Source organism: Manis pentadactyla, chromosome 11 (assembly GCF_030020395.1).
Source record: "Manis pentadactyla isolate mManPen7 chromosome 11, mManPen7.hap1, whole genome shotgun sequence".
Classification (NCBI taxonomy): domain Eukaryota; kingdom Metazoa; phylum Chordata; class Mammalia; order Pholidota; family Manidae; genus Manis; species Manis pentadactyla.
In genome coordinates, this window is record NC_080029.1 from 42,388,808 (window position 1) to 42,404,739 (window position 15,932).

At 32.3% G+C, this 15,932-nt stretch overlaps 1 protein-coding gene and 1 non-coding gene across 8 annotated transcripts in view; one reads left to right on the plus strand and one right to left on the minus strand.

The window, feature by feature from the left end:
• Positions 1–15,932, minus strand: part of ARID4A (AT-rich interaction domain 4A) — a 66,467-nt gene that overhangs the window by 49,327 nt on the left and 1,208 nt on the right. For all 7 annotated transcript variants that reach the window (XM_036918960.2, XM_036918949.2, XM_036918936.2 and 4 more), the window contains exons 2-8: positions 15,855–15,911; positions 13,977–14,087; positions 12,313–12,378; positions 11,243–11,333; positions 3,450–3,529; positions 3,268–3,362; positions 1,883–2,015 (exon numbers count right to left, since the gene is read on the minus strand). In XM_036918960.2, the coding sequence (XP_036774855.2) occupies positions 1,883–2,015; positions 3,268–3,362; positions 3,450–3,529; positions 11,243–11,333; positions 12,313–12,378; positions 13,977–14,087; positions 15,855–15,860 (582 nt within the window). In that variant the 5' untranslated portion in view covers positions 15,861–15,911. The remainder of the gene's footprint in view (positions 1–1,882; positions 2,016–3,267; positions 3,363–3,449; positions 3,530–11,242; positions 11,334–12,312; positions 12,379–13,976; positions 14,088–15,854; positions 15,912–15,932) is intronic.
• On the plus strand, positions 5,753–5,859 carry LOC118929466 (U6 spliceosomal RNA). Its single transcript, XR_005031583.2, has one exon. It is a non-coding gene; the product is annotated as a U6 spliceosomal RNA (small nuclear RNA).

The following is a 15,932-nucleotide window of genomic DNA, read 5'->3' on the forward strand; positions in this document are numbered from 1 at the left end:
TCTTAGGACAAGTAGACCCAATATTGAACACATACTATTTTATATTGTAGTTATTTGGATTATTCTCTGCATTCGACTATAAAACCATCAAATTTACAATTAGTGTCTTACTCATCCTTTATTCTTTGTATCACCTGGCAAATGATAAATCTGTTGAATATAGAAATGTTTTTTGTTTTTTTTATTTCTATTATGTTTTTTATTGTGGTAAAATATACGTAACAGAAAATTGACCATTTTAACCATTTTTAAGTGTACAGTTCAGTGGCATTAAACACATTTACATGGTTGTGTAACCATCACCACCATCCATCTCTAGAACCTCTTCATTTTGTGAAACTGAAACTTGGTACTCATTAAACACTGACTCCCTATTCTCCCCTTCTCCCAGCTCCTGGCAACTACCATTCCACCTTCTCTTTTTATGAGTTTGACTACTCTAGTAGCTCATGTAAGTGGGATATATCCCAGTTTTAAGATTCTCTGGAAAAAAATCCTTTTGTTTCATGGTGACACTGAGGTAGCACTTGCCTCCTGTAGGAATGTTTTTTAATTGCTTAAAAAATTATGACCTGAATACTCTGAATCCAAACCCACTGACCTGTCTGCCTGTACAATTGAAAGGTTCAAAGGATTTTCAGACTTTTCCTATGTAAATTAAATGCATTACATAGGAATTGAGTAATGTATCTACATGTACACAGAAACCTAAAAATTTGTTCTCAATTCTTTAAAGGATTCTGAGATATATTTTTATTGTATTTTACTGAAAAATTATTATTAAAGATATAAGTAATAATCAAAACTCAGAAAAGAAGGGGCATACTATGAGAGTGATTATGGGAAACTCTACAGGAAAGGTAAGACTAGAACTGAACCTTACTTAAGAGGAGTAAGAAGAGGAGAAAGTAGAAAATTATTACCAACATTACTGATTACTCTCATGAAGTAATACTCTTGCCCATCCCTTCTCATTCCTTCCATAAGTAAGCTAAGATCAGTTTTCTCTACAAACCCATTCAAGACTTGCCATTTCCAAAGCCCAGGTTTACCTTTCCTTTCCCCAATACTCCCCTGTCCTACTCCAGTGTTTGCACCAAAAGTTTTTTAAATGACTATATAATCTTTAGCTACCATGTGACCTTTTAGATGAGCATAGGAAGCTTCTGGAGGGCCACATGTTACTAGTCTCTGACCTCTCTCTCTTCTAAGGAACTTAGAACAAAGCTGAACTCACTGCACATTCTCAGTAAATACTAATTGATTGAAGGCAGGGGGGCAAGGCTTGGCAGAGTGAAATGTCTTATGTAGGGAGCAGTTAAGAAAAAACCTGAGTGAAGTAGAGCACTTTGCTGAAATGGCAAACACACTAAGAGCTGGGGATGGCCTCAAATATCTATCTAAGGAATGCAGAACTGATCCATTAGGTAGTCAGTGAAGGCTTTTTTCCCCTTGAAAATGGGACTATCATGATTAAGTCAATATCTTACAATTGCTTCTATAAAATTAGTTTCTAAAAGTTGCTTCTAAAAAATTAGTCTGAATTTCGTGAAGCAAAAACACAAGAATCAAGAGAACTTGGGAGGTAGTTACTATAGATCAAGTTTAAATTGTTAATAGGAATAGAGTAAAAAGAGACCACTGGACACTTCCTTTTGAAGGAAGAAAGAACTACAAGAGCCTAGTAAGTGATAAATTATAGAGAATTAAAGAAAGTAACAAAAGACAACAAAGTATTGTAGGACCTGAGTAGGACTGCTCAATTTTGCATTACTCCAAATTAAATCTGTGCAATACTTTCAAGATATCTTAAATGCCTTTTAAAAAGTCCATATTAAATAAATATTTTAAATGGTTGAAAAACTGCAAAAACTTTACTTACCAAAGCAGGATACCACTCAGTCTTCTCAGATGTTGAAACCACACTTACAACTTTTCCTAATAATTCATCATTGAGACGTCTCTTATCTTCATCTTCCTCTTCACTACTTTCTTCTTCCTTTTCATCTTCATTACTAAAAGTGAGAATAACTTTATCACGATCTTATCATAAACCATTTTCAGTATAGTCAGAGTGGTGTGAATTTAACACATACAGTTCAACTTCTAGTCTGGATTAACCCAGAATAGTAGCCTCTTCTTTCTTACAGGAATTGAAGAGATGGATGCTTCCCTAGCTCAACAGAATTGGTCATGAGCTGTCTATGGTAAATGAGTCCACCTCACTAAATTGAGGAGGACTTGGACCTAGGCTCTCATGCCAACCACTGGCTGGGACAGAAAAGCCTAATTATGTCACAATGAAGTACTTACTATGCCAAGTATACTTTTCTTCAAAGACTGCCCTTCTATATTTTATGTATGCCAGATGCTATTTGATATAACTAATTTTCTAACAGGTTATGAAAAGATCTCATTAAAATGCACCTGAGGGCTTATTTAGGTAAAACTATCTGAATAACTAAACAGTCAGACAAACAACTTGCCCATACTCTTAAAAAATGTCAATGTCATGAAAAGACAAAAAAAAAAACTTTTCCAGATTAAAGGAGATTTAAGAATTGTAAAAACTACATAACAATGCATGATCTTGGATTGGATCCTGGAATCAAAGGATACTATCAAGGCTATTATTGGGACAATTAGCAAAATTAGAAATATGGACTATGTTATTAGATAATAGCATTCTATCAATGTAATTTTCTGAATTTGACAGTCATACTTTGGCTGTATAAAAGAATGTCCTTGTTCTTTGGTATTTATCGGTAAAAGGTAATGATGCTCACAATTTCCTCTTAAATGGTCCAGCCAATTGAAATTAAATTTTTAGAAATTATAACATGTATGTATAAAGAGAGGAAACGATAAAGCAAATGTGCCAAACATAAAATATTAACAATTAGTGAATTAGATGATGAGTATATGAAAATGTACTGTATTTTTCTCACAAAATAAGTTTGAAATGTTTTTGAAATAAAAAAGGTTAAAAAATAGATATACTCACTTAAAAATAGGAAAATCATGATATCAATTAAGGAATTTGGCAAAGTAACACCCAACAAAAATAAGCCTTTTTGAAAAAAGAGTTGTGATAATTCTTGTGCAAAGTTATGGAAATAAGGACAAGGTCTGCTCAGGATAAAATGTGTAACATAAGCATACAAGGTTCTATGGAAAGGTGTAGCCCAGACAAATATAGAAATCTTAGAAAAATCATTTGCTTAAAACTGTAATAACTGTAATGTGACTCTTTATGAAACCACTCACACAGGAAGAGAGGACCTCCTTCCCCTGTTCGCCTTCTTTGCAATTACTGGAGTTCCAAAATGCTCTGGGTTTGTTAATGGAAGCTGGTCAAGAGTCTGGATAAGAAGCAGATGAATTAAATCACATTTTGCTTCCATGTTAGTAGCTGCTTTTCTACCGAAAGTCCGTATGTGTCATCCTACCTCACTTTCAGCAAAATGTCTCTCTCCTTTTAGGCAGAGTGAGGTGCGTCTCAATGTCCTCTCATCACCATCATCAAACACTATAAGCAAGAGATACCAAAGAATTTATGCACACTAGATAAAAATTTGACTGCACAGAATGCTATTATTGCTGGCTCATATTTCTATCTAGGGCTTAATATTTGTAAGAACCATCATTTGTTAGTTATTTTTCAAAACCTTTTAAAATGTACTACCACATTTTTCACTCTGTAGATACCAAATAAAAAGGTTAAAGCCTGCCTCCAACTTAAGTATCTGCATTCACTTTTTCCATTTCTATCACTACAACACCACCTTCTTTAACCATTAGCAACACAGTCAAAACACAGATATTAGCTTGCCTTAATTCTAGAAGAATGAGCAAAGAGCTGTTTTAAAAAAAAAAAGTATTATGGTTTTACTCACAATAGTTACCAATGGAGTATCTCTGAAGCTGTCTGACTCTAGTAATGCTGTTTAGCTATTGCTTCTACTTCTTTGCATGATAACCTACAACAGTAAGTACTGACTGCCAAATTCTAAAGTCCTAAGATTCAACTTTTTTCTTTTGCTAGAAGAGGATGGAAGAAGTTTAGAAATAAAGGTTGAAACACAGGAACATCAAAAAGATGAAATCTTTTTTAAAAATTCTTAAAAATAAGTCATAATTGAATAGAAGCGTTCTCAAAAGTTTTTGCTTCTACTACATTTTTAAAAAATCATACTACTTGGAAACCATGGTTAAGTATCTCAAGGAAATGAAAGTAAGGAATTTAACAATTTACCACTAATGTTCTCCATATAATGAGCTATATTATTTTGATAGTTTTAATTTTTCAGAAATGTACTGATTTTAACATCTAACATTTACAAAGTTTATTAGAAAGAAAATGTTCTCAGAAGATACCTGATTGCCCAGCACTATGAAGAAATAAAATATAAGAAGTATTCCTTACCTCAGGTATTTAAAATGCACATACACATCAACAAATGCTAGTACATCTTATGAAAACAACATATACTAGGAAGGCATATATATATATACACACACACACACACACACACACACACAAAAAATGATTATTTCAAGATTTAATCCTAATCTTCATATTCTAGACGTTTTTCCCATTCTAACAGAATAGGTAATGTTAATAAAGGACAGTTCTGTATTACCTAGATTTAATAACATCTTAGAATCTTTTGCCTTGTAATCTATATAATTACAATTCTGTTTTTCAAAAAATGGGTTTTATTAGCAAACACTTTCCTTTCAAACCATAAATTTATTTTATGCTAGAAACTTAATTATGTAAAAGCACTCGACTTACTTCAATATGTATCTTAGTTCTTTCTCTTAGACTAAAGACATCTAGATTCTCTTACATGCAGGAAACAATGTAGAGAAAATTAGAGGCTCCTGAAGCACATATTCAAAGAACCATGATTCCCCAAAAGCAGCTGTTTTGTACTATCAATGATGCAGAAACTAATGATCACTTGCAGATACAATGTCCAGATAAAACACAACAGCCTCCAAAAATTACACCACTAATCTACACTTGAGTAACAGTGCTCTGAACACTGGTATCAAAATTATGATTCGTATGGTGTCATCAACTCTAATAAACCACTGTTCTTTTAAAGATTTAAATTCATGAAATTATCATATCAAACTTAATTCTTGATGTTAATATTAAATGTCCATAAATATACTAAAAAATACAACCTTAAGAATTCCAATTTTCCTTACTGCCTACAATACCAAAGATGGCTACACTGGATAAGTACATACATGTTATACACACACACACACATTTAAGTGGAGGTGTGAGGAAAGGAAATGAGAATGTAAGACCAGACAGTAATATCAAATTTATTCAACAAATTCTTTACTACAGTGTTTTATCATTAATAGCAGCCCAAATCAAAATGATCTGATGAGAAATTTCAACAATATCCTTAATTGTGGTTTTTTAAAAAATAATTTCTTTGAAATTAACCAGATTTTTCAAGGAAAATATTCCATTTCACTTCAACATACTTTATCATGGGTAGAAACAATGTAAGAACAAACGAAATTCTCAAACGGGGGTTGTGGTACAAACAATAATTTTACAGTTTTATATGGGAATCCTTCCCACTTCAAGTGAACAAAGAGAAACAGCTTGAGTTTTTTTTAAAATTCCTAAACCTATACACAGTTATTTGAGTACTTTAAATAAGTTTGCTAAGCCATGTAACTTTCCAGATCTTCTGAAAGACAAATGAAAAACCCAAGAACAGTGCTCGCTTCAGCAGCACATATACTAAAATCAGAACGATACGGAGAAGATTAGCATGGCCCCTGCGCAAGGATGACACGCAAATTTGTGAAGCATTCCATATTTAAAAAAAGAAAAGAAAAAAACAACACCCAAGAACATAGTGAACTTATTTACATAACATGTTTATCAAAATCATGAAGAAGTTCCACCTAGAAGAAGTTTTTTCCTCTATAACCTCCATGTTAAATGTATCATGTAAAAGAACACAAATTTGTAGACACAGAAGAATAACTGGCATTTTGATAAGAGTGAAATAATTAACTGGTGTATAAAGTAAATTTAGCTTCTTTTTAGTTCAGGATGTATATACTACGGCATGCCAAGAGAATAAAAAGTCAGACTATAAGGATTTAGTAATTCTATGACAAGTCTTCTACTTGACAAAAATGGCATTTGAATAGATTATTCACTGAGTACAACAGAAGAGACACTACAACAGTAGTATCTCTGTTATTACATATAAATACCAAAACCTAATTTGAGGAATATGACAAAGTTGAGACTCTCCCACTGGCAATAATCATACAAGACAAAATAATGTTAATGCAAACAAACATACAAAGCCTAACACTAAGCTATTAGAATTCAAAGAAACAAAAGCAGCAGGGATCTAATCTAACTACTAAATAAGAAAGTTCTGTTATCATAGCACTGTTAGATGACGGAGGATAATAAGATAACAACTAAATTAACTTCTCTACCCAAAGATATAACTGGCCATCATTTGTTAAGCTTTGACCATGTCCTAATCCTCACACCAGTTTCCAAAAGGTAGGAATCACACCTCCTTCCTTTTACAGATAAAGAAATTGAGAACCAAAAGGTTAATCAATGAGCTACAGTTTTTTTAAGGGAGATCAAAATGCATAATAAATAGGTATGATGCAGAGACATAAAATGAGCACTAGAGAGTATATCAAGAATTCTGACTTTGGAAAAATGAGTATTATATCTGTGTATAGCAGTTATGATTAATAAATTATTTCACACAATGAATACAAACTTTTAAATTAAAACTGTATGCATATCCTAGTTCATATATGTAAAATCACCTGGTAACTACAGAGTCCCTCAGTGGCTAAGGTCAAAAACTTTAATATTGAAACTTAAGATATTAACATTTAAATAGATGATTATATTAATATAACATGGGGATGCTGTCTTAGGAACACCATTTAAATATGTTAAAGCTGGTCAAATGACGGAACAGATTTCTTTGTTGCTTAATACTTTTTTAAAAGAGGAAGTACATAATTTAAAACAATTAAAAATATTTACTCATTTTTTTATTGAAATATAGTGATATGCAATCTTATATTAGTTTCAAGTATACAACACAGTGGTTCAACAGTTACCCACATTAATTCCTCACCCACACTAGTACAGTTACTATCTGTCAACATAGGAAGATGTTACAAAATCATTCACTGTATTCTCCATGCTGTACTACCATCCCCATGACCAACTTATGATTGAGAATAATACCTTTTATCTCCTTCACTCTCTATACCCACCCACCCCAACCCCTCCCCAATGGTAACCATCAGTCACTTCTAAATGTCTATGAGTCTACTGCCATTTGTTCATTTTATTTTGTTTTGTTTTTAGATTCCACATGAAGTCATATGGCATTTGTCTTTCTCCTCCTGACTTATTTCACTTAACATAATACCCTCTAGGTCCATCCAAGTTGCCACAAATGGCAGGATTTCTTTCTATTTCATGGCTGAATAATATTCCATTGTGCATTATGTATGACTTCTTCTTTATCCAGTCATCTACTGATGGGCACTTTGCTTCTATATTGGCTATTGTAAATAATGTGGCGATAAACACAGGAGTGCATGTAACTTTTTGAATCAGGGATTTTGTTTTCTTCAGGTAAATTCCTAGAAGTGGAGTTACTGGGTCAAATGGTATGTCTATTTTTAGTTTTCTGAGGAACCTCCATACTGCTTCAAATAGTGGCTAAACCAACTGACATTCCCATCAACAGTGTAGAAGGTTTCCCACTTCTCCACATCCTCACCAACACTTGTTATTTCTTGTCCTTTGGATAGTGGCCATTCTAACTGGAGTGAGGTGATAGCTCATTATAGTAATACTTTATTTCTTAATGTCTCTACAGTCTGTGAAATAACCAGCTGGCTTTGAAAACATTTGTGGTTTGTATCGGGTATGAAAACATTTGTCATAAGAGGTTCTAACTAAATTAAAAGCTTTCAGCTTTATAAGCCTGCATCATATTCTATCAGTCAGTCCAATCACCATCCTCTGCTCCATTAACTAGAATTTCTATGAAATCTGATATAACTGATATGCAAACAGAAACTACTGCATGAAAAAAATTTCATCTTTAAGAGCTTTTGTCACAACATATAAATTATCACACAGATTTGTGTTAAGCTTTGTAAGTGATGTATTTGTACATTTCAGATGTAAATTACTAAAATTAATGGCAATTCCATTTTCCTTTTCCAATACAATGTGTTTTTATATTCCAAAAAGGTAAAAAGAGTAGTTTTAGAATGTCTTATTGAAAGTTGTATATACCAGTAGTTAATGGCAACATGCAAGTAGAAATACAAATTCTAATCCCAATTTTGATACCTTTTGGTATCTTGACAGAGAATATCACACTTCCATATATTACTGGACAGAGAATACCACACTTCCATATATTACAGATTCCTTATCTTTAGTGCGAGTATAAGAACAACCAAATGAGTAAAATATGCTAGGAAGCACTGCTTTATGATAGGAAGAAGAAATATTTTCAAGGCTCAAAAAAACCACAAAGAAATCCATGAGGTAGAGCTATTTATTGTTCACCATTAGAGAGCAAGGTATTAGATTTTTAAAAATTAAGTAATGTTATATCCATCATCTCTTTCAAAGTTGGTTATTCTGCTATAATAGGAAAAATTAATACCTATAATACATAAGAAGGAAATAATATCACTGACTCATTAGAGAACTTTTGGTCGCCAATGGTAACTACTATCTGATCCAAACAAGTAGTATGGTATCCTCTTTTGTTTCATTTTTGATAGTTGGACATAGTTTCAAGATCTCTTAAAATAAAAAAAATACCATGGAAACCATTAATACTTTTTATAACTTTCTGGTTATATATAACATTGTGCTTGGAATTAGAGATCAAGAAAAATTCCATAAGAGCAATTAAACCCAGTAGGTAGTAGATGCTCAATTAAAGAAAAATAGAGGTGTGTGACCATGAGAGAGCACACACTTCATTTTGCCGTCTTTAAAGATCATTTACACTAATCATTCTTTATGTGGTCTACATCCTTCAATACTTCAACATTCTTTATAGCCAACTGCTATATTGAGTATACGTAAGTGAATAGTGCCTCGTAACATTCAACATTAACTCTTTACATTTTTTTAGGTCACACACTTTCATTAACACAATGCAAAAATCTGAAATACTTTGAATTTTGAATTTTTCTCCTAAATAAGTCTCTGTTTCCCCAGTTGTGGCCTGTTATTCTAAGACTGTACTACCTGCATTAGATTCACCCAAATATGCTTATAAAAAGATTTTAGGGTTGCCATCTCCAGACCTACTAAATTGGACATTTTTACTAGGTCTCAAATCCTCAAATTCTTTTTTTTTAAAACAACCACCAACCAAGTCTTAAGTAAACTAATGCCTGATACATGAATTATATGCAATTAAGATTCTATGCTCTTTGAGAACAAAAATTATACAATTTCTTCTTTAATTACCTATCATAGAAAATCACCACAGAGAATGCTCAGTAACTAGTTTTCAGAAATGCTAAAATGCTATTCATGTAAAGAATAGGTATCACTATTTATAACTGAAGTGCAAAAACCCACATGTGAAAACTTGAAAAGTACTGCTTCTGTAAAAGCATGTGTATTTTATCAGTAAAACTTCACAAGTATTGTGAATGCAACCTTGATATTAAGTATCAAATAGAATGCAATATTTGTATTTGAACATACAATATTAGTATCATATAATTTCCCATTATTTTGCACACATCTCCTGTAAATGTTACCACTGCTTTGTTTAATATAAAATATTATCTACTTACTCTTAAGAGCTAACAGTAAGCTTAGTTTTTAAATCTGTAATAACTATCAATAGCCACAACCAAGCTTCCAAAAAATATGTACAGTTCAGAACAATAGTATCATTGTGAACCAACACTAACTTTTAAAAGAGGTCCAAGGAGAATAAAAATGGTTAAAAAATAGTTACATACAGCAAATTGCTACTATTAATAGAAGCCACAGAGTAAGACACAGGAAGTACAATTTTTAACCAAAGCACGTTTTTCATACCTTTAAGCATCAACTAGAGATGAATGACTTTGGCTGAAAGCAACAAATCAAGTAAACTAAAAGTAAACCTAAGGGTCATTTCTTTTCCTTCTACAAGGAAGCCACAACACTGTAATTATACCTTCTCTACCACGAAGCAAGTGTAAAACAATGATAGAGACGGTCAGTGAAACAAAGGGTTGGATGTCATCCACAGGACTGTGCAGTCTGAAAGTACTGAGAGGAGATTTGGAAATGTTATCAATCATTGCTATTCTCATTAACATAATGACAGTAATTATGTAAGTCCAGGTGACCCTTGAACATGGGTTTGAACTGCGTGGGTCCACTTGTACATGGGGTTTTTTCAATAAATATATTGGAAAATTTTCTGGAGATTTTCAACAATTTGAAAAATCGTTTTCTTTTCTCCAGCCTACTTTACTTTAAGAATACACAGAATGTGTTAATCAACTGTTTGTTATCAGGAAGTAGGGCATCAATTAAGATTTTGGAGAATCAGTTATACTCAAGATTCAACTGCACAGGAGGTCGGTTTCCCTAACCCCTATGTTGTTTAAGAGTCAACTGTACTACACACTTAGGTTTCAATTTACAGGTATTATGACACTTGTTGCTACTTACTACAGTAAGTTTTTTTTCAAACCTCATATAAATTTATGCATGGAATGTTAAGAATGCATTCACATTAGTAGCACTTATTTTTTTCTTGAAAGGTGTTATTAAGAGACCCCAACTTATGAGAAAGCAAAAATTAAGCTTTGATCATCTAGGCTTGAATGGAGTCAGAATTTTTTAGTTTGTAAATTCCGTGGTAGTATCTGTATCATCCTTAAATAAAAGAGGCAGCAGTTATACTACAACTATGCAATCTTAATTGTAATGACAGAAAAAGTAAAAAACTGATTATTTACAATACTAAGTTGGATTATCTTTTCTTATGGGAAAAAAAATAACGATTTAACTTTCTTAAAAAGAAATACAAAGTAACCTAAAAAAGAAGTACATTCTTGGATAAAACAGCCAAGAGTGGCCGAATTACTTTCACTAAAATTTTAGCCAACTGTATCAAGTAAATTGACAGGGAAGAATAACTACTTAACTACTTACCCACAGTATACCAACTAGCATCTGTCAACTTGCTGATAATAGCTTCCTGAAATGATCCATCAGAAGTCCTTGTTTCAACAATAGCACCAACCTAAAACACAAAATTGAAATTTCATCACCAAATTTAAACAAATCAAATCATTCCCACCAACTATATAACCTGGGTTAAAAAGAATAATACTTATGATAATTCTACATTAACTTAGATCTTTATCATTTATAGTGCTCATATATTTATCATGCAATTTGAGCCCCAAAATGCACTTGGCATGAGTAAGGTAGTTATTATATATGAAAACTGTGGCTCAGAAAGAGAAAATAATTTGCAAAGAGTCCAGGATAAGAACTAATCTCTTAAGACTTAGTTCAGAGCTTTTTTTTTTTACTATGTCGCATTGCTTTCAAGAAAATTGTGTAATATATGAACCAAAAGGCTATAAGATAGCAAAAATAGCTTCAATGTTCTTTCATGGAACTACTGAATATTGGATTCAGCAATCGTATGTAAGGGACCTTTTAGATAAAGGTTCACCTGGAGAGAGAGGGATGGACCAGTTGACCTTCTTTCAGCTTCCAGACCTTTGTATATCAGATATTAACCGAAGTGGTACTCTGACATAACAAAGATTTATTACATAAACAAATGGCCAGAAATGGATGGAAAACATAATATAGGTATTCATTAAATTGAATTATGAAGTCAACATAGTTTAGTTGGTTAAGTTCAAAAAACAGAAAATTCAGACTTATACGAGTACATTACTTAGCAGGCTAAACATCTATGACAGCAATGTAAAAAACAAAATGAGGTATTTAATCTAAGAATTCAAAATAAAAGATGACTGAAAACATATGTTTATATAAAATTATCCTCCTATAAGACGTTTAATGCTTTTCAACTAAAGACACAGCCATTATGATATAATACTAAGTATATAACACATTTGTATTTTTGTTTTCTAATTAACATTCATATAAAATTTTAAGTATATCTACAAATGTAAAATTTAGTAAGTTACTATATGAATTTACTGTATAATTTATCACTTCAAACTGTAGAACATACGTACTCTTAAAGGACCCTTTACTTGGTCATCTTGCACCAACTGTGTAGTATTATCCTGTTTCAGGAGTACCTGAAAAATATATTTGCACAACAATTTGTATGTTACTTTTAAAACAATACTCTTACAGTAATACTGTAACAAAGTTTTTATGCTTTCTTAGGATCTGGTGGTTAACTTCTGTTATAATACTTATTACATTGTCTTGTATTTATGTTTATTGTCTCTCTCATTACCCCTGAACTCCTTTAAGGCTAGAGTCCTCTACCCCCAACAGTTAGCAAACATCACTGCATATTACAGGCACTTAATAAATGTTTGCTGAATTAACTACAGAAGATTTATAATCTGTAGTGATTATTGCAAAAGCTTAAAACTGCCTTCATTGCTTTTTATCAACAAATCAACAAGTTGTCAAAAGGTTCTGTCACCAAGGATATAAAAAAACAGTACCAAATTTTATTGCCTACATGCAAGGTAAACAAATTAAAACTGGGACTCTTGGTTCTTTATAAAGTAAACCTGAAAAATAATCATGATACACAATTCAGTCATAACTAAGTGCTCTTTTCTACTACAGATTCTCCCAAATACGCAGGGTAACTATCCAAATAGAGCATGTATCCAAATAAGAACAAATACAAGGAAATGTATGCATAAGACCTCAAAAGGTATGGGGTAGGGCCTTAGAATTTGCATTTTAAATAAGTTCCCAGTTAAGGCTGATGCTGCTGGTCCAGGGCCAAACTTTTGAGAATCAATGCTTCAATCATTTATTCACCCAGCATATTTTGAGTGTTACTATGTAACAGGCACTACTCTAGGTATTGGGGCTAGAACAAGTCAAATATTTCTTCCTTTCATGATGCTTAATTCTTGTTAGAAATTATCAGATACGTAGGTGAAGAACAAACTGCAAAACTGAAAGTACAGCATGATCCATTATAACAGACACAGCACAAAATCTGGCAGACCATATCAGATCTGTAAAGTAGTATCAAAGAAGACTTTCATGAACTTTATTATATAGCTCTATAATGTTAAAAATATTTTTAATGAAGTTTAATTTTGTAATTTTAAGTAATATTAAAAACATTTATATAGGAAAATTATTAGAAGGAAACAAAAATGTTAATAGTATTTCTGAAAAGAAGCTATGGGTATTTATCCTTCAGTACTTTTTCTATTTCTGAATATTGTACAGAAATAATGTGTTAACTTTTTTTCTGGTTGTAAAAGCATCTTACAAATAAAACTCTTAAATCTTTTTAATACCGTGTTTAAAATATAATTCCCTGTATTATTTTCCCTTATCATTTGAAATCTCTACCTTAACACATTATGAAAGGGGAGAAAATAGATTATAGCTTAAGTAAACATGCCACGACAAACAGGAAAAATCCAAATCACAGGAAGTATTATGAGCATATTTTCATGAAAGCATTTTGTTGTAATTTCCCATTCTGAGTTCATTTCTCAATTCTTAATGTGCTTTTCCCATCATTTTGTATGTAACTGTTTTCAGAGTAATGATTCAATAAGTGAAGTAATGATTCAATAAGGGAAGTAATGATTCAATAAATAAAATGTTGATTTGCAGTATCCCCCTCCCCAAGTCTCTTTAATCCAAAGTTAATAAAACTGTTGCATTAGAAAAAATAATAGGTTACCTTAACTTTTACCAGCCTTTTCACAGTCTTAATTTTTGCCTCACAGAAGGCACCTCGGTACTTGGCACTGACATCAGTTCCCACTGTCAGGTAGGCAGGCTCATCCGCCGCCTGATGAAATAAACATAAAATGTGAATGTCACTACTATTTTCCCCTACTCCAACCTCAGGTTTCATCAAAGATTCTGTATTTGAAGTAATAAGACCATTATTTGCTTATTAAATTTTTGATAACTTTGAAAATACCCCTAAAGCGAACTTTATCAAAAACCTTTGTTTTATAAACTATATCCTGATAACATAAAACATTTGTAACTAGAAAGTATCAGTAAAGAAATACAATGTTTTTCTCTCCAGATAAAAACATTTCAGTAACTCCATAATTTATTTAAGAAATGAAAAAATAGAAAAAGTATATCCATAGTGCCTCATAAAAAAACTTTAAGTTATCCAATTATGGCTTTAAATTTTAAAAAGTATGTTTTCAAATTAAAATAAATATTGCTATTAAAATTGACACTAACAATACACAATTAAATGTTAACTACAGAAAGACATCTTTTTGGACACAGTATAAATGAATACATAAGAAATGAAGCCAATCTTTTTAAAAAGGAGAGCATTATTTGGAAAAATCATTAGCTAAAAGCTGCAAAAGTTCAAGTCTAAATTCAGCTGCTTAATGCAGATACATAAACTAATGGCTTAAGACCTGTCACTGTAACCTAGTTTATCACATTTATCTTCTTGGTATATTAAAAAAATAAAAGCTTTACTAAGAAACATCTACTTTTAGCAAATGGCCCTGATCAAAATGATACATTGAAAGATGTGAGAAATTTCCTACCACCATTCATTTTAATCTTAACAGTAACAAAATGATAGCTACCTCATCTGTCACTTTTACCCATTTTTTCAAAAGTGTATTTGTACAAGTGCGTTAATAACAAGTTTGATTTAGCATTGCTAAGTGCAAAGGTAACAGTGCACACGTTAGAGGTATACTTTTAAGTAGAAAATGATTTTTCATTTTCCAGTGAGTTTTCCCAAGTGACATTAAAGAAGGGGACATGTATCACTTCAAGGAAATAGGAAAGCAATACAAAGTTTGGGAAAAAACTGTATTTCAGAGCTTAATACATCAATACAGTGAATGAGCAACGAATCAAGTAGCTTTTAAAGTAAGTGCATTTACAAATAATGCAAATTGAAAAGAAATAACTGTAATAATAAATATCTGACCTTAAACCTTCAATGCCCAGCATTACAGAATGCTATATGCCTTCTATTCCTTTTAAACATCATATACGATGTTTGCAGTATCAGTTATCTTTAGAAAATACTTTAGGTAGGATAAATGTTTTTAAATATTTAATAACTGAACTAAAACTAAGAATTGTAAGTTTTAGTTCACCTTCAAATATTTTAGCCACACAATTTCACCCTATCTCCAGAAGAAATGGTATCTGCCTTACACAATGCACATATTCCTTCCTTAGAAAAATCTCACTGGATCTAGGGAAGAACAAAAATTTCAAAAAATCCCCCAAAGTACCAAAACAGTACAAGAGCTTTACTTCTGCAAAGGTTGCTGCCAACACAGGAAGTGTTTAAAAATACTAGCCCAATGGACAACAATGGAATGGCTGCAGCAGTCTTTCCACAGTGCTAACTGCTTCAGAGGGGCCGAACTGACTGCATTTAGACACAATGATCATTTCTCACCCATTCAATACGTCCTCATTTTCAGAAAGCGCTGCTTAGTAGAGGAATCAATTATGAGTAGCAAAAAAAAAAAAAAATGACATTCCACAGCTGCAGCCTCACGACAGGCAGTGTCCAGGGCACGAGGCTCAGAGCAGCGTTGCCTCAACTTACCTTCATTTTTGTTGGTGATCTGTGGGGTTCCAGCTCAACGAGCTATCGTCTCCGTCTCTAGAACCACAGGGAGGGGAA